This window comes from Stenella coeruleoalba (assembly GCF_951394435.1).
Source record: "Stenella coeruleoalba genome assembly, chromosome: 10".
Classification (NCBI taxonomy): domain Eukaryota; kingdom Metazoa; phylum Chordata; class Mammalia; order Artiodactyla; family Delphinidae; genus Stenella; species Stenella coeruleoalba.
In genome coordinates this window covers 5,697,280-5,723,048 of record NC_137156.1, presented here as the reverse complement: position 1 = coordinate 5,723,048, position 25,769 = coordinate 5,697,280, and the positions used below count along the sequence as shown (strand labels likewise).

Below are 25,769 nucleotides of genomic sequence, written 5' to 3'. Positions count from 1 at the left end.
ATAAACAATGAAAATGTGTTAATTTGAAACTTATGTATTACTAAACTTCAACAGTAACCTCAATAATCGTTTAGAACTCAGACCAAAGAAGGATTTGGGGGTTAAGAGTATTTTATCACTGACATTACTCAGTATATTGCCAGCACCTGGTGGTAATAAAAACCAGTCTTTCAGTTGTGTGTGTCATCGGTTTAAATTCTGTTCAGACAGTGCACCCCCTTGTTGCTTGCACCTAGGGCAGAGCTCTCCCACCCTCGTGCTGTTGGTATGCCATTAGTACATATTGTATCGTTATTGAAAAAAGAAAGCTGCAGGCCATCATGTGTCGTATGACTACATTTTGTTGTAATTAAGTAAATAGGTTTGTATGAACAAAGGAAAAAGCGTAAGTGTACCCATCAAACTAGTAATAATACTAGGAAAAAGGAAACAAGGGACAGGATTTGTATGTGTATGTTGGGGGGGGAACTGTCCCTTTATATTCTTGTATTTGAATTTGTTTCTAAGATCTGTGATACTTCTTTAATAAAAATTAAGGGAAAATGCTAATATGAGGAATTACTGAGCCTTAAGTGTTTATACTTTCTATTTTGATAGATTTTTGCAAATTGCTCACCAGAGACCCTAATTACTGCCACCACCATGAATATCAAGTTTTAAACGTATAATTTAGTATGTACTCTTTTGGTAGCTGCTAGAAATTTAACTGCTAACCGTAATTACCTATTACAGGTAATTTTAAGCTTTAAATGGTAAGTAGTTCCATTATTATGTTGTGTTCCTTCTGTTAGTCTTGTGTGAATCTGTTGCACATAACGATAGTTAGATATGATCGTTATTTTTCAAACGCATTTCAACTGTAGAGGAATCCTTTCAGACTAAATCTGACGTAGAGCCCCCTATATTGAACGTGAAAGCCGAATTACTGTGCACAGGCGATGACGGTCTGCGGTTAGCTCACTGTTTATAAAAGACTGTTCCTTATTTCTGAGAGTTCTTTTTAGTTGTAAACAGACTCATTGGCATGTTAGGCTAAATCTTTGGCGTTTATAACTTGCTCTGCATGAACTGGAGGCGCGCTGCCCTTAGGACGGGCTTGGTTCTCGAGGAGGTGGCGCCTTTGCTGCTTCAGATCAAGGAGCAGTTCAGCTCCTTGTTGTTCTGTTCTGGTGAGGTTACCGCTGCCCAGACTGTATTTCCTGACATTTTGAATAGATTTGCTCTGAGGTAACCTTCACTCCTGTTGGCTTAAATAGTTTTTAACTTGCTTCTGGGTGATGATATGTGAGATATAGCTAACTTGGGATTTTTCTGCTGTTATATACAATGAAACCTCGCGTGTCTAGAAGTCTTAGAACACAAATCATTCCATATAGCCAGGTCAACCACAAAGCTGAGATTTTTATCATCTTGAAGCATAGTACTTTTATCACTTTAACTATTTTGGATGGAAATCTTTAAAAATATATTCCACACTTTTCTGGGTTTTATAAAAAGTTTATTAAATGTTACAGGTTAATTTTCTTTATGAATTAGGAATTACTGAGAATGTAAAATTTTATGCTGTGGTGAAAATGGTGATGTCCTCAGGGAATTAGAGAGAAAAACGTGTTTCTCTATTTCAGACGCGCTCAGATACTGTCTGTTTCTAAGTTTCTGTATCTGTCTTCTTTTTTGTAAGGCTGATGCCTATCATTTCTTTCTATCTCATTTATCAGCATTTTCTTTAATTTGACTTTTAATATGGTATAGCTTTAGAAAACAGTTAACTAACCTGGTTAGAATTGTGTGTAAGGTAGGGCAAATAAATTCAGAATCAGAAGAGTTTTTCATGAATACTGCAGTATTTTTAAATGGACTTTGTGTTATGTTATTTTGGGCTGGTGTGTGTGTGTGTGTGTGTGCGTGCGCGTGCACGCGTGTGCGTTTTTTTTTTTTTTTTGACCGCTTAAAGTTCTTACCATAAAGTTTTCAACTAAGTTTCAGGTAGATGTTATTTTCTGGTAGCTGACTTTTGTTTATAGGTAAAGATTACAGTGTTGTCAGTACAGGAATATACAAGCTACCCTCCCTTTTTTTCCTTACTAATTGTGGAGAATGCAAGATTTCAAAGCAGTCATTGTTATTAAAGGTGGGAGACTGAGAAAGGATAGATAAAGTAGAGTGGCTTCCAGACCTTTTTTAAAAAATTTTCTTGAGGTATAGTTGATTTACAATGTTGTGTTTAATTTCTGCCTAAGCAAAGTGACTCAGTTATACATATACATATATTCTTTTTCCTATTCTTTTCCACTGTGGTTTCACAGCATATTGAATATAGTTCCCTGTGCTACACAGGACCTTGGTGTTTATCCAACACACACACACACACACAACACACACACACACACACACACACACACACACGCACGCACGCACGCACGCGCGCGCGTTTGCATCTGCTAATCCCACACTCCCAATCATTCCTTCCCCTAACCCCCTTCCCCCTTGGCAACCACAAGTCTGCAGAACTCCTTGATATGAAAGCAAGACTAGATTTTCAACTCGGTTAGGGAATTGTCAGTCTTCACCTTCACCTGGACTCGGAGGCCAAGCAGTGATATGTGTCATATGAAAAAGCTACTTGGATGTATATGTCTTTGGTAATAATATTCTGAAGCTACAAAATAGAGAAACTGGTCTTTGGCAATGTCTTAATTAAAGTCTTGTCTTACAGCCAAATGGTAAATGGTGGAATCACGGGAAGATTGAGTTGAGTATGGGATTGGGAGGCGAGAACTATTACTTTTATTCGAGTTGCCTTGTATTGTTTGAATTATAAAAATCTGTTGCTAAAATCAGATTATTAAAATTAAAGATTTAAAACCCTAAATTGAAGAGGATTAAAAAGTGGTTTGATCTGCCTTCTAGATGCATTGCTCATATCTGTATAATAATGCTTACCTTCTATTAAGCACTGTAGACACCGAGCTAGGAACTTGACATGATACAGATTTATTTATGAATGTAAATATTCTTTTCCTCATTTTAAAATTAAAATTTAACGCGGCCAGAATCATGCAACTGGTAACAGGTGAACCAGAATTTGAAGCCAGGTTTATCCACTTCCCAAATCTTCATTTTTCTCTGTTGAGCTGTATGGCAACATGCTGCCTGGTGGGAAGTCGAACCTGGGCTGTTGCCTCATGGCACAGATCACAGGGTCAGCCAAGCTAATGACAGTGCTTCAATTAAAAAGAGAAGACTAATCTGTTAAACAGCTTCTGAGCATGCAGGGTTAGTATCCTCTGTACTTATTAGAAATTAATTTTCAGCCAAAGCAAGGCATCATTTTGATGAAATTTATTTGCATTTTTCTTCTCTATGACTTTTCTCTTAAAATAGTTTTGTAAAAGTTCCATGAAAAGAATTTAATGAACTCTTCATGTTTTATTCATCTTTTGAAGAATTACCGTCCATGAGGCCGAAAGGTTAAGAAGAAATGTTTTGAATTTTGTTTAACCTGTTTCCCAAACTTACTGGATCAGCAAACCCCATCCTAACCCTCTCTCCCCCCCACTGTACTGCCTGCTCAGATCACATGGGTCTGCGGGACATATTTTAGGGGAATGTTTCACTATAACTGAAACTTCAGATTCACTTCTAACCTCTCGCCTTGGTGCTGAGGAACTTTAGATCAGATTGGCAGAAAAAACTCTTGCAGTAGTTTTTTTTTTTTTTTTTTGTCTTGCAGAAGACCTTTAGCCATCTGTGTAAAACTTCCCTGGAAAGATCTGATTTGCACTTCGTGATAGAAAAGCCGTAGGTTTGGGTGTCAGCAAGCCCTAAGTTTGAGTCTACAATGCAGTAGCTCAGTGACCATGGAGAAGTAAACTTAGTGTTCTTCAGCCTTAATTCTTCATCTGTAAAATGAGAATCCTGTAACCTCAGAAGTAGATAAGATATACAAAACAACTAGCAGAAATACACCTTTCATAGATACTTAGAGCACCATGGCTTCTCCACCTTGCTTCTCATCATGGCCCAGATGAGAGAGAAGATAATGGGCGGCATTATGGGTGGTGGGAAAACACGGCTTCCATCTTTTTCCTGATAGCTCTCTCAGCATCTGAGTTACCGGTATTCTGAGTAACCAGGTGTCCTCCTGCTTTCATTAGGGCTCTGGGATTAGTAAGCCTTTTGGTGCTTTGTAGGTTTTGATGGTTTGCATCTGTCACAGTGCTTGTTTTTTAAACAGGACTTAGTCTGTGGCAACACTTCTAGACACATATGTAGAATACTGAGGCAGAGATAGAAAGTTTTTTTTATACTGTCTTTTTGTATTTAGCTCTTTGTGGGTTGACCAAAAGTTTCGTTCAGTTTTTCTGTAAGATGTTACGGGAAAATCCGAACGAACTTTTTGGCCAACCCAATACCTATTCAAAGATAATAACTTAAATTATATTAAATTTATGCCTTTTAATTTATATATTGTTTCATCTTTATTGTTGTGTTACTCAAAAGAAAAAATTTGTCCTCATATAGAAATATTAAGGGACATCTCAAGATGAACTTAGATATTTGACACAGATGCTTTTGCCGTTTATTTGCTTTAAGTTTTGGAACTGAACCAAGAGAGAGTTCTTTTTTTTTTTTTTTTTTTTGCGGTATGCGCGCCTCTCACTGTTGTGGCCTCTCCCGGTGCGGAGCACAGGCTCCAGACGCGCAGGCTCAGTGGCCATGGCTCACGGGCCCAGCCGCTCCGCATCATGTGGGATCTTCCCAGACCGGGGCACGAACCCATGTCCCCTGCATCGGCAGGCGGACTCTCAACCACTGCGCCACCAGGGAAGCCCAAGAGAGAGTTCTTGAGTTGTCTTCCAGTGATTAATAATCTGTGCCTCTTTTAATGTGGCCAAAAATATTTTATGTGAGACATGCATTTTAATTTCTTAAAATAACAATTCTTTTGGCATGTATTCTTTAAACTTAATTTTTAAATTATATGCGATTAAATGGAATTTGTGGAGAAATAGAGGTATGAAAATTTACCTGGATTATGTTTGATTCTGTCATTTAAAATACTAGACATTTTTGAAATTTCAGAAATGTGAATGCCCATGTTCAGGCATAGTAAGAGAAGCCTTAGATGTTTCTAATATGTCATGTTCTTGTTGGACATTAAAACTATAAAGCAGTTTTGTCACTGTGACTTATAAGCCGATTGTTACACTGTAGTGAGCAAATATCAAAATATTTGTCTCTCTGCATAGAAAAATAATTGTCTGCAAAACGTCCCATGACTTTCAAATTTTCTTTTCTCAGATGCGTAATGACCATTTAATAGCTAGTGAGAAACAGCATATAATGCAGTGGGAGGATTTCATGAAAGAACAACACAGCAAACAGGCTGAAGTGGACGAAGAGCACAGAACAGCCATGGAGAGGCTGAAAGAACAATACGCCGAGATGGAGAGGGGCCTGGCAAAATACCCAGCCTTTGGAGAACTTGAGCCATAACAGTGACAGACTGATGAGAAAATACTGCCTCCCCTCAGAAACCGCTCAGCCTCTGCCTCAAGTTGAGCAGTGTATTCAGTGTCACTCTTCTGCAGAAAAAAGAAACTGCTACCGGAGTCTTAGCTGTTTCCTAGAAGAATGCCACATCTTCCCAGTTTTAATTTCCTGTATCTGCCTGTATCTCTAAATGGGGAGAAGTAGGAGGAAAATGGTATAAACACGCTCTTTGTTAATGAGGATTGGTCTTAGTTTCCATTGATTATCTCGGAGAACTGTAAATACAGACTTCTTAGAAAAGTAATTTAATTCATTCTTATGCAGGGTTAATGTTACTTTATTATTGTGGCTCAGAAGGCCGATATGGTGGCTGCCTGTCAGAGCCTCCCTGGCTCTTGGAAGAGTGTGTACAGTGTTATTCCATGAGTAATGTACTGAGAAACAACTGTCCTGGGAGCAGAGACCACATTGAAGAGAGTCAAAACTTTGTCTCTGCTCTTCAAAGAGAGCCACGTTGGTCTCTGAATTGGCCTGTTAGGAGAAGTTGCAGATTTTGCATGGCAGCGTAGTGCCGTGTTTCACTGGATGACAAGACATGCTTGTTAAGTTTGTGGCCTTCCAGCACTTCATATTTTCAGCTTTTAAAATGTGCTCACAAGGAAAAGCTTACCAAATACAGAGTTGACTTTTAACCTTTCCAAGAACCATAATCTTGCCCATAGATTTACCTCATTTTTACGCGTGTTTTGCTGTGGGTAAGCTTTGTAAGATAAATAATGTCCATACATGTTTCAGCTGTTTAATGAGTGATCAGCAAAATCTGCCAAGGCAGCCCTCCGGAACCATATAAAGATTCTGGCTCTGAGTACACCAGAAGTATCTGCCCACATGGCAAATGATCCATGTTAAATGGAAATCCTTTTTAGTGCTTAATGTCTGTTCTCATCAGCAGGTGTATTAAGATGAAACATGTACCAGTTCTGTCATCACTGCGATCTTTAAAAATCTGCATTTACCAATCTAATTGAGGAACTAAGTTGATTTTTTATTTGCCATAAACCAAGCAGAATTAAATGCAATAATTTCAAGAGATTTATGGCAAATGAATTTGAGGTATGGATAAATCTTTCAGGTCTTTTTTTTTTTATTGCTCTTCAGTAAAGAAAGGCACAAGAAAGAAAATACTCAACTCTTGTGTTATCTCAGTGTTGCTACTGCAGAAAAGTGACAATGCTTGCTTGTGTAAATTTATGGCTTGCTGTCAAAGCTTCATTCTTGGCTGCATGTTGAAAATGTGATTAAAGTTAATAGAGGAGATGAAATAAGTATTTGAGATTTCTTTCAGTAACACTGAACTTCTGCCAACTCCCTCTGTCCGCTACTGTAGGCTTGACAGGTTCATCCATCATCCTCCGGTACCTGGACGAAAAAGAGCACTTGCTGACATTCAGGCATGTTGGAATTTTCTTAATTCTCTTTCAGTGGATGGAAAAAGAAAACATACTTCCCAAAATATCCCACACATGAAAAGGGAGGGGAACCTTAAATGAAAATTCCTTTTGTACCATAGGCAGTTTGGGGAGAGCCATTAATTGCCAATGCACCATTGAACAGATGCTGGAACCAGGAGATCAGGACTTTGTGTGATTAGGAATGGTTCCTCAACTTGTGCAGAGATTTCTGACAGTGTTTGTTCATCTCATATGAATAATAAATACTTTACCATATGAGTTTGTATATACTATAGGAGGATCTAAGAGACTTCTTAAACCAAAATGATTTAATGGACTTTTCGAGCTTTAAACATTGATACTAAATTCTTTCTTTGTGACTTTTTTAGCTGTTCAGTATAGCTTCTAAAAGAGAGGGTTGCTTTTCTTTCCCTTTACTATTTTTAGTAGTGAACACTTTCACTTATATTTCCCAGTTTTTAAATCACTTTTGATATGTGTTTTATTTATATATAAAAAGTAGCTTTAGTCGTTACATAACATACAGCGTTTCTGCTGCTCTGCTGTCAAGCAGAGAGAATATGGATTCTGTGTGCCTCACAGGATTAGTTTCTAATGATCCAACGAAATAATGTTTGTCAACTTAAAGTGCTATAGAAATATTTGTTTTTAAATTCTAAGTATTTTTTATTTTTCATCATGATTTCTTTTTTGACTTATATATGTGGATTCTTTTTTCCATTTCCTAACATGTAGTTTTTTGCTTTTTTTTTTTATTTGCGGTACGCGGGCGTCTCACCGCCGCAGCCTCTCCCGTCGCGGAGCGCAGGCTCCGGACTCGCAGGCCCAGCGGCCAAGGCCCACGGGCCCAGCCGCTCCGCAGCACGCGGGACCCTCCCGGACCAGGGCACGAACCTGTGTCCCCTGCATCAGCAGGCGGACTCCCAACCACTGCGCCACCAGGGAAGCCCTAACATGTAGATTTTTAAGTTCTGTTCTTATTATTGATTTCTGCTTTTATTGGATTGTGGTCCAAGGATAGATTCATATAAGACTTGAGATGTTAAAATTTGTTGAGATTTGCCATCTTACCTAAAATATGCTAAGTTTTTGTAAATGTTGTGTTAGTGCTTAAAAGTATGCATATTTTCCAACTGTTGGGTATTCATTAGACCAAACTTGTTAATTGTGTTGGTTAAATTATCTGTTTTACTGTTCTTTTTTTCTTCTACTTGATCTTCCAGATTCTGATATGTGTTAAAATTTCCTACTCTAGTGGATTTTCTGATTTCTCCCTGTAATTCTTTCAGTTTTTATTTCATATATTTTGAAGCTTTGTTATTAGGTACATACAAGTTTAGAATTATCTTCCAAGTTTAGAATTGAATCTTATATTTGTAGTCACAGCCTCTATTTCTAGTAATGTTTTTGTATCAGTTTATATTGCTTTAAAATCTGTTTCTAAAAGAGAGATTTATACAGGCCACACCAGCTGGTTCATAATTTGTAGGGTATATATTTCTTTATTCTTCTGTTGGACCTTTATATCATGTTTTCATGTGCCCCTTAAAAACTGTAACTGGATTTTTTTTTCTTTCTATCTAATTATCTTTTAACTGGAGACTTTAATCCATTTTACATTTGTTGAAATTACTTATATATTAGGATTTATTTATACAGTAAGTCCACTACATATGAACCTTCAAGTTGCGAATTTTCAAAGATGCGAACGTGCATTCACCTGTCCAATCACATAAGCTAGTTCACATGTCTTTCATACATTGAACACCTTGCTGTGCAACACGAGGAGCTTACTAATAAAGACCTGACAGAATTGGAGGCCCAGAGAAAGGACGAAGAGAGACAAGAGGAAGAAGAAGAACAGAAGAGATTCACAACACAGGAAATGACAAGGGGATTGTCTTTATTTGAGGAGGCACTGTTAGTTTTTGAGCACAGGACCCGAATGTAGAACGGTACACGAGGGTTGCAGCAGCCATTCAGAATGCGATCCAGTGCTACCGTGTCATCTGTGACAGCAAAAAAAAAAGAGAGCTCCTACCCGGACATCACTGGATCGTTTTTACAGGAGGGTAGGTAGAATTGAATCCAGCAAGGAACCAGAACCTGTGCCATCAGTGTCAGGCATGAGTGAAATTGCAGCTTGCCCTCCGTCTCCTATTGCTGACGATCCTTCAGCTCTACCATCTCCCACCTCCTCTCCCTCCTCCAGTCAGTAACTCTTCTTGCCTGTTCACTCGATGCCAGCCCCGGTATCCCAGCTATTGTACTGTACTACTGTACTTTTCAAGGTACTGTACTGTGAGATTAAAAATGTTTTCTTTATTTTTTGTGTTTGTTTTTTATGTATTATTTGTGTGAAAAGTATTGTAAACCTATTACAGTACAGTACTGTGTAGCTGATTGTGTTAATTGGGTACCTAGGCTAACTCTGTCAGACTTACAAACAAATTGGACTTAAAAATGCGCTCTCAGAATGGAACTTGTTCACCTGTAGGGGATTTGCTGTACCATCTTACTGTGCTTTTTGTCCCACCATTTTGTTTCCTCACTGCCTTTGGGTTTTTTTTTCTTTTCTTTTTCCACACTGAGTTTTGGTTTTGTTTTGTTTTACAATTTTCCTCTACTAGTTTGAAAGGTAAAACTCAATTTTTATCTTTTTAGTGCTTACCATGAAATTTAGTTTGCATAGTTAACAGAATCTAAAGTTTATGTCTTTACTCTTATTTGAATATTAGACTTCTGAACAAAGTGATTGCTTCCCCTTAACTAATAAGTGTCTAGAATTTTAGTTTTATCTCAGTTTAACTCCAAAAACAGTTATTTTTTACAGTCAGTATTTGCTTATTATCCTTGAAAGTTATCTGGGTATACAATTCTAGATAGACAGTTATTTTCTCTCAGTATTTAAAGATATTGTTCCACTGTCATCTTGCTTCCACTGTTGCTACTGAAATGACACTTGTCAGTCTGATCAGTATTCCTTTGTAGATAATCTGTCTTCTCCTTCAGGTTATGTTTAAGTTCTTATCTTTCACATTCTACAATCAAATGTCATTATACTACAGCATGTCTACTGTGGATTTCTTTTCATTGATCTATTCAGATTCACTGAGCTTCTTGAATCTGAGAATTAGTGCCTTTCATGAATTATGAGAAATTCTCAACTTTTACCTCTTTGAATATTGTACCTTTACATTCTTTGGATTCTCTCCTTTAGGAGATCAAGTTAGACTTAAGTGTTCCCATCTCACTCTGTTCTCCATATTGCTTTATCTCCATTTCGTATTTTCTATCTCATTGTCTCTATGTGTTGAATTCTGGATGATTTGTTTAAATGTGTCTTCTCACTGTCTTTAACATATCAAGTTTTTAATTATGGGTATATTTTTTTCATTTCCAAAAGTGTTGTTTGGTTCTTCTTCAAACTTCCTTCATCATTTGGGGTAGTTCCATTATTCCCTCTTTTTCTTTTCTTTGAACATATTAAATGTACTTATTTTGCATTCTGCATATGATGATTTCTGTATTTTTCTCCTTTTTTGTGAATCTGAATCTATAGTTTGTTGTTTTGTCTGAAACAAGTTTATGGTGACTTGTTTTCTGATGTGATCAGTGAATTTTCATTGTGAGTTTACATTCCTCTGAACTTTCTTTTCGGGAATTTTTGGTATGTTTTGTGTGTTTTGGTTTTTGGGTTTTTTTCCTAGGACCTCCATTTTGTTTCTTATGGCCCTCTAACCCTGGACCACTTCGAAGTCAGTTTTCACCTTGAGTTTCCCTCCACCCCCACCCTGTCACTCAGTGTGTGTGTACTCACAGACACTTACTCACAGGCAGTGTGAATTTCTTCCTCAAATGTATGCCAGTGTCAGGCTGTGATAAGACATTCCTAGAGATTTTTTTCATCCTTCACAGCTCTACTTGGAATAAAGAAGAGAAACTTTAGGTGTTTTCCTAGTTCCCTCACTGAGAGTGGTGCCCTTTGGGGATTCACCAATTGTACTGCAGTCCAGCTCAGTCCCTGTTGTGAGCTGAATTGTGTCCCCCAAAATTCATACGTTAAAGTCCTAACCAGTGCGACTGTATTTGGAGACAAGGCCTATGAGGAGGTAATTAAGGTTGAGTGGGGTCAGAAGGGTGGGACCCTGATCTGATAGCACGGGTGTCCTTATAAGAAGAGGAAGAGACAGTAGAGCACCCTTTCTCCACGTGCACACAGAGAAAAGATCATATGGTCGCAGCAGAAAAGGTGGCCATCGGCAAACCAGGAAGAGAGGCCTCAACAGGATGGAATTTTCCAGCATCTTGATCTTGGACTTCTTACCTCCTGAACTGTGAGAAGATAAATTTCTTTTGTGTAAGCTACCCCATCTGTGGTGTTTTGTTACAGTGGCCCAAGCAGACTAACACAGTCCCAGACCGTGATTCCTGCCCCCATGCAGGCACAGGTCCTTAAAACTGGGGTTCTTCTAGGCCACAGGGATGGGGACCTAGGACAGTTTATCAGTTCCAGAGCCAAATTATCCTGTAGAATTTCACTTTTTCCCAATCTGCCTTCAGTTGTTTTCATTAATTTGCGATGAACTTAGCCATGAATAAAAAATACAGTTAACTAACACAACATTGTAAAGCAATTATACTCCAATAAGAAAAAAATAATAAAGTAAAAATAAATACAGTTAAACTTTTTTTCTAGCATTTTTGGTGTTCAGTAGCTATTGGAGATTTCTCTGTTCAGAAAGGTATGTTAGGTATATGTTGATTTTATTATATTCAAATTTCCCTCCCAAAAGACCTTGTCCATATTCTAGTATAAAGGATGATACCTTTTCTTTCAATCATTGTGCCTAATGTTCAATAGTTTCTATTTTGTGTTTTCTTATTATTATCTGTGAACTAATTTGATTGTTTCCATTACTTCTATTGGATTCTTTTTACTATTCATGAGCTAATAAAAGCAAGTAAGAGTATAGCAGTCTCATTTTGAACCTGTATAACTCTTATCTGTATATTTCATTTTGGATTTCTTTTTTTTTTTTCTTTTTAGGGCATTGTTGTATATAGTTTGTGAAAACATCCCGGGTCCCTATTATGAGTATATAGATAGAAGTAGATTTGTGGTATTAAACCCAAGGTTTCATGAAAATCTGGAGGAATCACAAATGCCTCCAATATACATTGTGAATTCTCTTTTTTGTTTCTGTCACACATAGGCTTTCAATCTGAACACTTCCAGTCTCCATAGAGGTATTATTTATGAGTGAAACTTTTGACTATAAGAGAAGTCAGTGTCATCTGCAAATAGAGTTTTACTTCTATGATATTGTTTATCATAGACTCCATCGAAGAAACTTACAACTAATAAATTCAGTAAACTTGCAGGTTTCAAAATCAATATACAAGGACCTGCTGTGTTTCTATTCACTAACAATGAACGATTGAAAAGAGAAATTAAGAAAACAATGTCGTTTACAATTGCATCAAAAAGAGTAAAATACCTAGAAATAGAGGTGAAAGATTTGTACACCAAAAACTACAATATATTGATGAAAGATATTAAAGAAATAAATGGAAGATATTTCATGCTCATGGATTGGAAGGATTAATATTGTTAACATGTTCATACTACCCAAAGCAATCTACAGATTTAGTGAAATCCCTATCAAAATTTCAATGGCATTTTTCACAGAAATAAACAATACTGAAGTTTGGAACCACAAAAGAGCCCAAATAGCCAAAGCAATCTTGAGAAAGAAGAACAAAGCTGGAGGTGCTTCCTGATTTCAAACTATATTACTAAGCTACAGTAATCAAAACAGTATGGTATTGGCATAAAAACACATAGACCAATGGAACAGAGCCCAGAAATAAACTCATATGTATATGGTCAGTTAATTTATGACAGAGGAGCCAAGAATATACAGTGGGGAAAGGACAGTTTCTATAATAAATGGTGCTGGGAAAAGTGGACAGCCACATGGAAAGGTTGAAACGACACCTCCATCTTACACCATAAAACTAGTAGAAGAAAACGGGGTGAGCTCCTTGACATTCGTCTTAGCAGTGATTTTTTGGTTATGAAACCAAAAGCAAAGGCAACAAAAGCAAAAATAAACAAGTGGGACTATAGCAAATAAAAAGCTTCTGCACAGCAAAGGAAACATCAACAAAATGGAAAGGTAACCTACAGAGTGGAAGAAAATATTTGCAAATTATATATGTAATAAGGGGTTAATATCCAAAAAATATAAAGAACTTGTATAACTGAATAGACACTTTTCCAAGGGAGATAAACAAATGGCCGACAGGTACATGAAACATGCTCAACATCACTAATCATCAGGGAAATGCAAATCAAAACCATGATGAGATATCACCTCACCCCTGTTGGGATGACTGTCATCAAAAAGAAAAGAGATAGCAAGTACTGGTGAGGATGTAGAGAAAAAGGAGCCCTCATACACTGTTGGTGGGATTGTATTGGTGTAGCCTCTATGGAAAACATTGTGGAGGGTCCTCAAAAAAATTAAAACTATAACTGGTATATGATCGAACAGTTTCACTTCTGAGTATATATCCAAAAGAAACAATCACTATCTGGAAGAGATCATCTGTACCCCCATGTTCATTGCAGCATTATTTACAATAGCCAAGACATGGTAACAACCTAAGTGTCCATCAGTGGATGAATGGATAAAGAAGATGTGATGTGTGTATATATACACATACAACGGAATATTACTCAGCCACGAGAAGGAAGGAAACCCTGCCATTTGCAACAACATGGATGGACCTTGAAGGCATTATGCTAAGTGAAATCTGTCAGAGAAAGAGAAATAATAAATGATGTCACTTCTATTTAGAACCTAAAACAAACAAAAACCTCATAGAAACAACAGATTGGTGATTGCCAGCGGCAGGGGTGGGTGTGGGTAAGATGGGTTGGGGGGTGGTCAAAGGATACAAGATTTCAGTTGTAAGTTCTGGGGATGTAATGTGCAGCATGGTGACTGTAGTTAACAATATTGTATATTTGAAAAGTACTGAGAGCGGATCTTAAAGTTCTCATCACAAGAAAAGAATTCTAGATCAAATTCTTGACTTTTATGAAATCGTCCATATTTTTTAAATTACAGTTCTTCAGAGAAACAATTTTGTAAATATTTTTAAGGCTTCTATAGTGAGTCCCTTAAAACAGAATTTGTAGAGAATCTGAATAGAAAGCCATAAGTTAAATTTTTTTTTTTTTTTTAATTTCATGTACTCTGAAATGTTTACGCAGCTTTGGAGATGTACCTTTTTTAGAAGAATAGTTCATAAAATTACAGTGAGGTTGTGATCACACACACAAACCTTATGCGGTCCATTGTATATTGAATAAATTTATTTTAAAATTAATTATATATCAAATAATTTATTAAGATGGAAACTATTTAATTTTACTAAGAAAAATGTTGACGCTAAAGAATTTGTTTTTTACTCGGGATCTAAAATTTGTAGCTAAAAACCAGCAGGTGTCACTGTGATAACAGATTTTTTTTTTTTTCCCCACTAAGCAGTTTTGTGTAGATGGGTGCATACCATCTGTGAACAAAAATGTGTAAGAAATAATGAAAGTGAGTTATATCCTGAGCAAAATTGTCAAAATTTAAGAAAGCATATATATAGTATCCCTGGAGAGTTAGGAGTACTTTTGAGAATTGTTATTTTTTCCTAACTTTCTTCATGTTTCATACATACAGATTTATAAATTATATTATTGATGTGAAGGTATTATTAGCAGTAAAAGTACAGTAAAAACCCCTGGTGAGGCTTTGGACTTTATCCTGAAGTGTAGAATAGTACACAATTCATTAGGTTACATCTTGTGTAGCCAAAATCAAGTCAAGAAACAGCGCATTCCCCATAATGTTTTTAAATGAATTTGGGAAAAAACCTTGGTCCTTTCCTCCAAATTATAGTTTTATAACTTCCAAATTAATTTTTAGAGACAAAAATACGGTAATTGGTGGAAAATAATAGTAGGAATTAAAGAGCTGGTTGTCAGGGTATCTTTTTCCCACCAACTATGGACGCCAAAGTAGAATTTAATACACATTTATTCATCGAAGCATTGTGCTGTGTCTGGATTGTATTCCAAGAGAACTATAGTCAATAATAGCACTCCATCTTAATGGAATTTATGATCAGTTTTGCACATGTAATAACGAAATAGAAGAACCAGGACAATAGTATTACACAGTATCATATCAAAGACGATGCTCTACCAGGAAAACAGTTTATGATTAAGCGAATTCCTAGTAGGAACTATCTTTGTAAGTTATAATCAGAGAATCATTAGTAATAAAGATAAAACTTGAATTCAGTAGGATTTGGAGAGTGAGAAGAATGGCAGAATATCCGGTTCAGTTTAGTTCATTAAGCATTTATGAAGCACCTGTGGTCCAGCCACTTTGTATTCCTAGATAAATTGTAGGGATTTTTAAAAAATGCATAAAGCTCAGTTTCTGCCCTTGTTTATCAAAAACACAAATGAAAATACTGGCAAGTTCATACAATAATTACTAGACTTCTTTGGTGTTGAAAATATCAGAGAAGACTGGAAATTGGAAAGTGCACTTGTTTGAGAGTCAAAAGACCTAAGTTTCAGTTATGCTTCCATCGCTAAATTTACATCACTTAGACAATTTTCACATCACTTCCAACTTTATTAATTTGTGCATAGCCTGTAGGTTAATGAGACTGTGTGGCACAATGACAGTGTGACAGGAAGGTTGCGCTATAGACTCAGATGTGTGATTGATAGAGGAAATTGCTACCCTGCGCGTGGGTTTTTGAGAATGTGACTGAAAATAGCAATTCCTAGTCTAGACAGGGCAGGGATAGCGATGAAGATCTCAGTTTGGAATTTAAGATTGTGAGAATTTTGAACATCCATATATAGGTATGTCTATGCACTGTTTATATTTCTTATGACAACAAAATTTAGATAATCAGCCCTGTTGCTTTTTTATATATAATCATAATTGTTAGCCCAAGTGACTGAATTTTTTTGCTTTTGAGAACAGCATCACTATTAGGAAGATCAAAAAGATGTTAAGATATCTTTATCTTCTAGATAAATATTTTGCTTTTATACATTAGTGAGAAAATACTATGGGCTTTTATTAGGCAGCTAGGCCTATTTAAGGATTTCCCATTTCCTTTCCCAGAAGATTAAGTTATTCAAGGACAAAGAATGTGTTTTGTGCTGTTCTCTATCCCATGCTTAGAACATGTGCTGTGTGTTAAAAAAAAAAAAAGTTCTCTCCATAGTATAAGGCTAGTAATGAGTTTGATTAAGTGAGGTTTGAATTACCCTTGCTATTTTTGTTACATTTGTGTTTCACAGTGGATGAATATGAAGGTAAAGACTAGATGAACATGTTCTGTTATTTTTAGTCTACACCATCAGGTTTCTGGTCTGTCATCTAGCTTATAATATTTGCTATTTCTCTCAGGAAAGCTTTTAAGATAAACTATATACTGTGAAAGTAGAAAGTTGACATCTTTTGGAAAATACAGTGACTCCCAATTACCAAATAGATATCTGTTTGGGAATGAATCTTCAGATAGAAACAATGATGTACATAGTGATCAGGCTTTTCTAGCCACAAAGACTGTTGTGTCTCAAAGTATTATAGTACCAGCAGCAGGACCAGTGATGTAAGCTAGTAATCAGCCACTATATTGAAGGCCTTTTTTTTTTTTTTTTTTTTGAGAGATGTATTTAGAGTTTCAACTTGTGGGAACTGGACTGCAGCTCTGGAAGCAGTATTGCCGGCTAGGAACGGGGGTGGAAGAATCCATTCCTGAAGGGAGGCTTCTTTGGTAGAGGCCGAATCCTCCCTCATCCCCAGTTCCGGCCTCTCTCCAGTCTGCTTTCCTTGCTGTTGTTACACTTACTGCCTTGAAACAGAAAGTTCTCCATCCCACTTCCCAATGGAGTATCACCGTTTCTTATCTGGTGCTAAAGAGATGTTCAAGTTTTTTAAATGACTTGTTGAGATTAAGTAGTAGATGAGAGAAGAGAAGCATCCCTCTTCACCACCAACACACACACACGTTTTTAACGTACTTAGGTGACAGTGATAGTTCTTTAAACGCACCACCGGGTAAAAGGAACCTCCATTTGCAGGTTCAGTGAGCTCCCATAACGTTTTGTCCCTGGCCCTCTTAAGGTGGGACGTCCTGTGAGCCAACCAGTTGGCTGTGAGTTTGCTTCCCATAGGCTTCCACTGGGGCTGGAGAAGTGACGGGGGCTGGGGGGAGCAGCCCCCAGGGTTTATTTTCATTTCTTTTCTTCTTTCTTGCCTGAACTGATCCCGCCATCCCAGACATGGGTTACCATGAAGTGAGTCAGTGCTGTTGGAGGTGCCGGGTCCCACTGGTGTCTACACGCCGGAGAGGATGACAAAACGCCTTCCTCTCGTCCGTATCGGATACACGTGTTTGTGTGTATCGATTCTGGGTTTATTCTCTTATCATCTCATGGAGGTATTTCATTAGGGACACAGTAAGACAACACTTGAATCCTGGAATGTGTGGACATTCCTAATGTTAATCACCCGAAAAAGTGGTGATTCTTAGGACCAGGCAGGTGTGGAAACCTCTCTCTCCCCTCCTGTCCCCATAATGTTTTTAAATGCCTGTTCATCTGGAATTTCGGAAGTCTAGGCACACTTGATAGCAGCCTTAGTGGGTAGGGGTTACAGATGACCTCTGCCTCGTATGGAGGTGGTCAGGGAGTCTTTGTAGGAGGGCCTGGGCCAAAGTTGAGTGAGTTACGCTTTATAAACCAGATTATCTGGTTATATTTTGTGACTCGTAACATTTTGTGACCCCCAGTCTTTAGTGAAACCCTTTTTTTTTAATGTTCCAACATGATCTCCGCTGTGTGGAGGGAATTAAGGAAGGAGCTGACCCCCAGTCTCAAACATGCTTGGTGGTGACAGCAGGGAGAGGGGAGAGAGCCCCAAGGGGGAGGCGGGTGACGCACCTGTGAGGTCTGGTTTCCATTGCCCACCTAGATTCAATTTTAGTAAAGAAAAGGACAAGTTCCTTTTTAAGTGTTCGGAAAAGGAAAACTCAAGGCTACAGCAAGTGAAAAGTAAGAGGCAATATGCATAGTTGCTGTGGCCAGCGGACTGGCTGAGCCAAGTCTAGGTCCCCATCGTATCTTAAACACAAAACAAAACAAAACTTTGATTAATTGTGTACAGAAGAAAAATGCGTGTTTCAAACATTAGTTATAATCAATTAAACTAGTTTTATTTCCATTTTTTAGAAGATGAAAAATAAAAACTTAAAAGATTATGCAAAATCCTTCATTTAACATATTACAAGCGTGTTAGAACTGCCTCCTAAACCCGGGACGCCCCCCATCCGCCAGGCTCCACATTTACCCTTTAACTGCTGCTCCGCCCCTCTGCTCACATTTATAGCAGAATGCCTGGAAAGAACTTACCTTACCTTGTATTCTCCCCTGAGCCCATCCCAGCCCCTCCTTCAGTACCGCTCCTCCACTGAAGCCCCTCTTACCGAGGTCACCAGAAGCCTCCGTCAGGCCAAATCCAGTGCTCGGTCCTCGGTTCATGTTACTCTATCAGCAGCTGACACAGTTGATCCCTTCCTCCTTCTAGAGACGCTGTCTTCACCTGGGTCCCTGACGGCCACACAGTCCTGCTTTGCCTTCTCCCCTCTGTGGGCCTCCTCTTCCAGGCTCTGATTGTTGCTGTGCCTCAGATTTCCAGCCTGTTCTCTTCCCTGCAGCCCCATCCCATGCTTTTCTCGACACCCAGTTTATATCTCCAGCCCTGACTTTCGCCCTCATATATTCAGCTGCCCGATTAGCACCTCCACGTAGGTCTCTAGAATGTACGTCAGACTTCGGTGTCTGAAGAGATCTTGCTGCCTCTTCCTCTCAGACCTGCTCCCCCAGGCTTCCCAGCTCTGTGTACAGCACCACTGTTTATCCAGTTGCTTGGGTCAAAATCCAGGCATCAGTACTCACCCCACGTCCCACATCCAATCCATCAGTTAGCAACTTGGCTCTGCCTTCGTTATCCCGGGTCTAACCACCAATCCTTACCACCTCTACGCCTGCAATTCTGGTCTCAGCCACCGCGGTGTTCTCCGTGCACCGCTGGTTCTTACCGTCTCCTTGCTCATCCTCTTGCTTCCCCCAGCCCTACCCAATCCATTTTCCACGCAGCAGCCATGGATCCTTTAGAAAGCACGGAGCAGATCTTGTCACTCACCGACTTAAACCCTCTAATGACACCCTCTCCCGCTCAATAAAATCCAAGCCCCTTTGCATGGCCTGCGAGGTCCTGTTGCTGTCACGTTTCATCTCCCTCCCCGTACACCTCGCTTAGTTCCATCTGGCCACGCTGGCTTTCTTGCTGATCTTCAAACACACCTGAGCTCATTTCCACCTGGGAGCCTTTGCCTGACGTGCTCTTCCCTCAGATCCCACCGAGATTCCCTCCCTCTCTTTCCTTAGCTCTCTGTTCAAACGCTCCCTCCTCCAAGAGGCCTTCCCTGACCACTCAAGCCTTAAATAGCGCCCTCCCATTGGTATTTAATGTTTCGCTGACTAGAACATAAGCCCATGAAGGCAGGAACCTTGTCTGCCTTATCCATTCTATATTCCCAGTACCTGGCATGTGGGACTTACTCATTGAATGGATGGACGGATGGATAGATATGCTATAGTCTTTGAACCTGTATTTCTTTACACCTGATTTTTTTAAGGTATAATATGAAAGAACTGAGGTATTTCTTAAACTTAATTCTACATTTAGTAATGGATTTTTAAAAATCATTTAAAGATCCTTAAGCTTTTGAATGACAATGCTAGGCATTAGACATTCCATAGAAATAGTTTCCTCTTTATTGAAGTAACATATATAGCACTGCAGCATACTGTTCCAGGGAAAAATAAAATCTCTCTACAGAAACTACTGGAAACTAAAGTTGAATTATAATAGAACTATGGTGTTTCTATTAAAAATATTTAGACTCTAACCAGAAAATGTTTGGTGCTTCTCATTTCATTACCAAACCATCCAAATAATAATCTCTATGAAGAGGAGATAAGATCATTGTATCGTAACTGAATCGGACAGAAGTGTCTGAGAACCACCAGAAGTTCCCAGAGGTGGGATAGTTGAGGGGTAAGAGTGTCCACTACGAGTTCAAATTCCACCTCTGCTACTTATTAGCTAGGTGACCGTGGGCAAGTTACCTAAGCTCTCTGTGCCTCACTGTCCGCATCTGTAAAATATGGGTAGTAAAAGTACCAAAACCTACCTAGTTTGTTCTGAGGATTAACTTCGTTAACTTACGTCATATATTTTAAACAGAGCCTGACGTATAAGTGCTGTATTTAACGTTTGCTTTTATAACAGTTGTATTATCATCACCATCTCTTCTAGATGTCCATTTAGGAACTTACTCTTTGTAATCCACCCATAGAAAGGTTGATAGGTCGTGATCATAAGTAGCTTAAGCTTCTTAAAGAGAAGTCCATAGCAGCTCTCTCTTCTTGGAGCACTTAGCTAGATCAGACTGCTTTCTGTGATCCTAAAATACATATTAAAGCCAACGAAATACTAGTTTTCTAAACCCTTAGATGGCACATCCATACAGCTGGTACCACAAATGATGTCACATGTCAGGAAAACCAGCTAATATATTCCACAGACTCATAGGTACTTCTCAGGATGAAATGTGTTTTACTTCTAGCTCCCAGGCTGGTCTTTGATTTAGACCCAAATGAGAGAAAAATCAAGCCTTTCACATAGGTCTCTGCTGAACCCATTTTGATAGCACTTAATTTATTGGAGTTATTCATTTGCCACATTTAGTAGTATTGGTGAAATTCCTCATTTCTCAAAACAAGTTTTGCTTACACCCTTTCAAAAGCATGTTATTGGGATGTGGGTAGGTTGTCTGGGGCCAGTCTCTTATCTAGAGACCAGATTCAAAAAGTCTGAGTTCAGCGAAGTGACTTAGGCTGCACGCTCTTGTTTTGTTTAATAAGCATGTACGGGTCTGGCTGAAACGCAGTGCTCTCCCCACTAGGAACAATGCCATACACATCATTTCCTGCAATAATGGAGTTGGAAGGCGATTATCTACTCACAAAACAGGCTGAAACAACAGTTCCTGATATTCTTCTCAAATACTTTAACTTCCCAAGGAATCCGGAAAAAATAATTCCATGAGACAGTGTTGTGAATGAAGGTATGACATTTCAGTTTCCTTCACTGGAACCCAGTGACCAGCAGAAATGAATTACTACCCACTTGGCGTTACTGAGAGGGGCTCTGGCTGGGTGAGTTGTCTATCTTTGCTTTGGGACCCCTGTACTTGTGAGAGGATGGCCATGGGTTCCTTTTTGTCCATTTATGGGAACCATCCTGGAGATTACCTGCAGTTTCTGGAACTAATTTTATGACATTGTTTCCTTTTACTCCTAAAGAGAATTTGAGACTTCTGTTTCAGACTTTCTGGACAAGAAATGTATACGTTCTAGCAAGAATGAGGCTACATGTTTTATAGTAGTGTGAGAGCTTTTTAAACCCTGCGGCTCCTTTATCTCAAATATGGGTTGGTAAATATTCATAATAAGAGCCTTCTTCTCTGTGACCCTTAACCATCCAGGCATCGCCCAGGTAGCCTAATGATGTGCATATGGCAGAAAGGAGTGATTAGGATGAAAGGTTTAGACACTGTCTTCTGGAATTTTCATGTGAAGGAAAACTGCAACAAATTATTTCATCAGGGATGCACACATAGGTTTTCTTCACATCCTGAGACGAAATTGGGCACAGTCATTTGGCTGCCAATGTAGGATGCCAGTTGTAAAACTCTGAAAACTTCCAGGAGATTGCCTGCTTTGAATTTCATCTGCATATTTGACTTTGTGTTGACATACCCTCCCTACTAAATAAAAGGTATAATATATTGTGTGCAAGTGTCACTGGGAGGGACAGTCAGCAGAATGAAGAGAAACCTGAGACACTGTAATTACCCAGGGAGGTTATAGAAGCTCCGGAAGTTTGTCACAGAAACGTAGACTGTCTTCAGGCCGCTTGTTTGGGTTTCATAAATCCTCTGGCTGCCTGGAAGCTTAGGGATTGATTTAGTGTCTTTTCATTCAGATACATCAAGTCAAAGTGTTTGGCATATTTCTCTAAGGAAATAGATAACTTTTTAAAACGTAGTATGAAATTGGCATTTAAAATTGTTTCTTTCTGATTGTATCAGAAATTGGCCAGTTCTTCACAAATAGTGGAAATAGCTAACCTGAGACTTTCTTCCTTTAAGACATCTTTCCCTTTAGCCCGGCCCTTACTTGACAGTGTAGTTGGCACCCTCCATCCGGCTCCTGAAGTCCACATGTCCACACCACCCTCCATCCGGCTCCTGAAGTCCACATGTCCACACTGTGGACTTTCCTTTTGACTCCCACCAGCGCTGTTCAAGTCAAGAGACTCAAATTGAGAAACTGTAGGTGGAAATGGGTCAGATTGTTTTGGTAAAAAGGTAACAGGTAAAACTCAAGGTCTAGCGAAGGGTCCAGGATGAAGCTAAGCCTGACAGGAGGACTTGGGCCCTCACGTGGCGATGGACGGGAAGCAGCCATGTGCAGTTCTGGGACGTGGTTAAGGTAGGCCCTGCGGGTGGAAAAGGGCCAGGCGAGGTCTTGGCACCCTCTTCCTTCTGTGGCGTCTGCTGGGCCGGATTTCAGTGGTCTTAGGCATAGTTCAGGAGCTTACGGAGAATAGACCGTGTCTGGAGCCTTAAGTCAGTTGCCTTGGCTGTTTGGCTCTCGTTCGTATCAGTGGAGTCATTTCTGGCTTCTTATCTTGGCTCACTCCCAGGACTGGCTTAACACAATAGTTAGCCAATTCTATAAATCCCAGTTACCTTCATCATCTTTCTAACGACCGCAGAGGGAAATCACCAGCTGTGAAAAATCAACACATGGATGGAACACTTAAATCCTAACGGCTGCGGTATATATCTAAGGATGGATGCTATTAATGTTTTCTAGTATCAACATGATTTCCTTGGTAATATAGCAGTTCAGTAAGATGTATCAGTTAAGTTCCAGTTTGTTCCTCGTTTTCAATTCATTTTTACCCGTCGTGCTGGATAAACAATAGATTAAGAATCTGCATTTACCATGATACCGTTTTTATAAGCACTTGGAAATACAGAATGAAATTTTTCTAAAGCAAAATCTGTCTTAGACTGTATCCAGGGGCTGCATCGCTAATCCAGTCCACATTTATCTCGTTCTTGCGATGTACTTTGCAGAGAACAGGGGATGTAACTGAAGTATATGTGGCTGCTACTTATGAAAGACTTCAGGTGAAAAAACAAAAACTAACTTACATGAAATGGTTGGAAAACAATTTGAAACTAAATTTTAGACCTCTTGGGTTGTACAGGAGGAAGAGACCACGGTGGGCTGACGCAGTTCATTCCGTCTTTCAAGGACCCTTCATGGAAGAGGCAGGATGTAAAAGATGAGGGGAATGTCACTGGACAGAAAAGAGAGAGAGAAACATTTAGGAGCCTCTTTTGGACGCCAGGCTCTTTGATAGTAGCGTCGTATACGTGATCTCATTAATCCTGCTGAGTAGACATTTATATCCCTGTTTATACATGAGAATATTAAGGATTAGAGAGGTTACATAGCTTGCTTAAGCTCATATAACTAGAGGGTTGCTAATGAGTAGCGGTTAAGGTTATTGGCTCTGAATTCCAGGCCTTTTTGAATTTGTATCCCATCCCGTCTGCCGACTGGCTATGCTTAATGTCTGAACTGCAGATTTTTTTTCACCTGTAAACTGGAGACAATAACAACAGCTGCCTCATAGATTTAGTGTGATGAAAAAACTAATGAGACGAAGAACTTGGCGGTTTCTGACACACTGTACCTGCTCAATAAATGTTTTAAAAATATATATAGAAAGAATGTGAGTGAGATTCATACCTACTCTTGTCTGACTCCAAAGCCTATATACCCTGTATTATGTGACCCTGCAGAGGGAGCAGGTAGAAAATTCCAGAGAGGAGAAGAAGTACAAGCAATGTGTCTGCTAAAGAAAGGTGAAGTCCTCTTCATGCCTGACGTAAGGTCGCGTTGGTGAAGTAATGGCACAGCGATGGGATAAATCGGGTGGACGCTGATTCTGTAGGACCTCAGAAGCTGGGCAGAGGGTTGAGGCTGGAGGCCACAGAGATCCCGAAGGCCGGCGAGCTGGCGGATGGGGCTGAGGGTGTGGCTCTCAGCAGTGTGGGTGGCAAGGGGGGCAGTTCTGGGACTCCGCTTGTGACGCCACCAAGGAAGGCGTGAGGTCACATGGCCCCGCACTGGGGGAATAAAGAACAGGAAGAAGGGCCACGGGGGAGGATGCTGGCCCGGGTGTCACCACCTCGCACAGCTGGCAGCACAAATGGGGGGCGCTCAGTGCCGCCCTCCCTGCTGGGAGACCCCATCCTGCTGCCAGTGCCCTGGCCCTGGCGTCCCTGCTGTGGACCTGACCTCCCTGATGACCTCCCTGACCTCTCTGACCTCCCTGACCTTCTTCACCTACCTGACCTCTCTGACCTACCAACGCTACAGTCAGCTTTAACTAGAGATGATTTTGTCTTGATTAAGAGAAAAAGTCAACAGTGTTTTATTCTAGATAATCACAAAATTGAATGAATGAGAAAAATATAGTATACCAGAGAGTCCCTTAGAGTATAATCTTTTGCCTTCAGCGAGCTCACGTACTGTTTTGTTTTGTTTGTTTTGTTTTAAGCCTCACATTACTGTTTTAATGCCTACCTGTAATTTATGGAAGATTTAGTAAAGTGACTACACTGCTCAAAAGACCTGACATTTCTAATTTTACATCCCATTTTTTACATTTTCACCAGATAAGTTCAGTTTGAGTACAGTAATGCTCAGCCTTTCCTTAGCAGTGTAGCCGAGTGGTTCTGCCTAATAGGTCTTACTACAAAGGTTAATATCTGAAGATAAAAAGAAATCAAACAATGTTTCCTGAGCAAATCCTTTGTTAATTAGACTAAAAGCTGGCATCTGTAGGCACAGGTATTGCTAACATATCAAAGGAGCCCAAGTCTTGCAAATTAATAACTATTGTATGTTCAGCCAGTGGTTGGAATGAAAACATATAAGAATTGTAGTAATAACAGTAATAATTATATCATGTTAGGAAAGAGTATATCCTAATGATTAAGAATATGGGATCCCGGGCTTCCCTGGTGGCACAGTGGTTGAGAGTCCACCTGCCGATGCAGGGGACACGGGTTCGTGCCCCGGTCCGGGAAGATCCCACATGCCGCGGAGCGGCTGGGCCTATGAGCCATGGCCGCTGAGCCTGCACGTCCAGAGCCTGTGCTCTGCAACAGGAGAGGCCACAACAGTGAGAGGCCCATGTACCGCAAAAAAAAAAAAAAAAAAAGAATATGGGATCCCCAGAGAGTCATGGGGTCGAGTCCTGACCTCACTCCTCTTTAGCTGAATAAACTTTGCATGTCGTATCATAAATCATAGTTTACAGAAAACCTTGCTCACATGTTTATTTATCTGAACCAGTCAGTTCTGGGAGGTAGGCAGGAAAGGGGTTAGTATTCTCATCTGACGTAAGAACTGAGGTTCAAAGAGGCATTAAGTAACTTAACTGAAGTTAATTAATGGCAAATCCAAGACTCAAAATCTGGTGCTTT

At 39.4% G+C, this 25,769-nt stretch overlaps 1 protein-coding gene across 2 annotated transcripts in view; it reads left to right on the top strand.

The window, feature by feature from the left end:
* The window catches only part of BLOC1S5 (biogenesis of lysosomal organelles complex 1 subunit 5), a gene marked incomplete at its 5' end in the record, with an annotated part of 77,615 nt that overhangs the window by 32,858 nt on the left and 18,988 nt on the right, over window positions 1-25,769 (top strand). The window contains one exon of one of the 2 annotated variants that reach the window (XM_079935490.1): window positions 5,305-7,910. The exons of the other annotated variant lie outside the window; for it this stretch is intronic. Within the exon in view, the coding sequence (XP_079791616.1) occupies window positions 5,305-5,499 (195 nt within the window). The 3' untranslated portion in view covers window positions 5,500-7,910. Of the gene's footprint in view, window positions 1-5,304; window positions 7,911-25,769 lie in introns of those variants that run through there. 2 annotated transcript variants of the gene reach the window in all.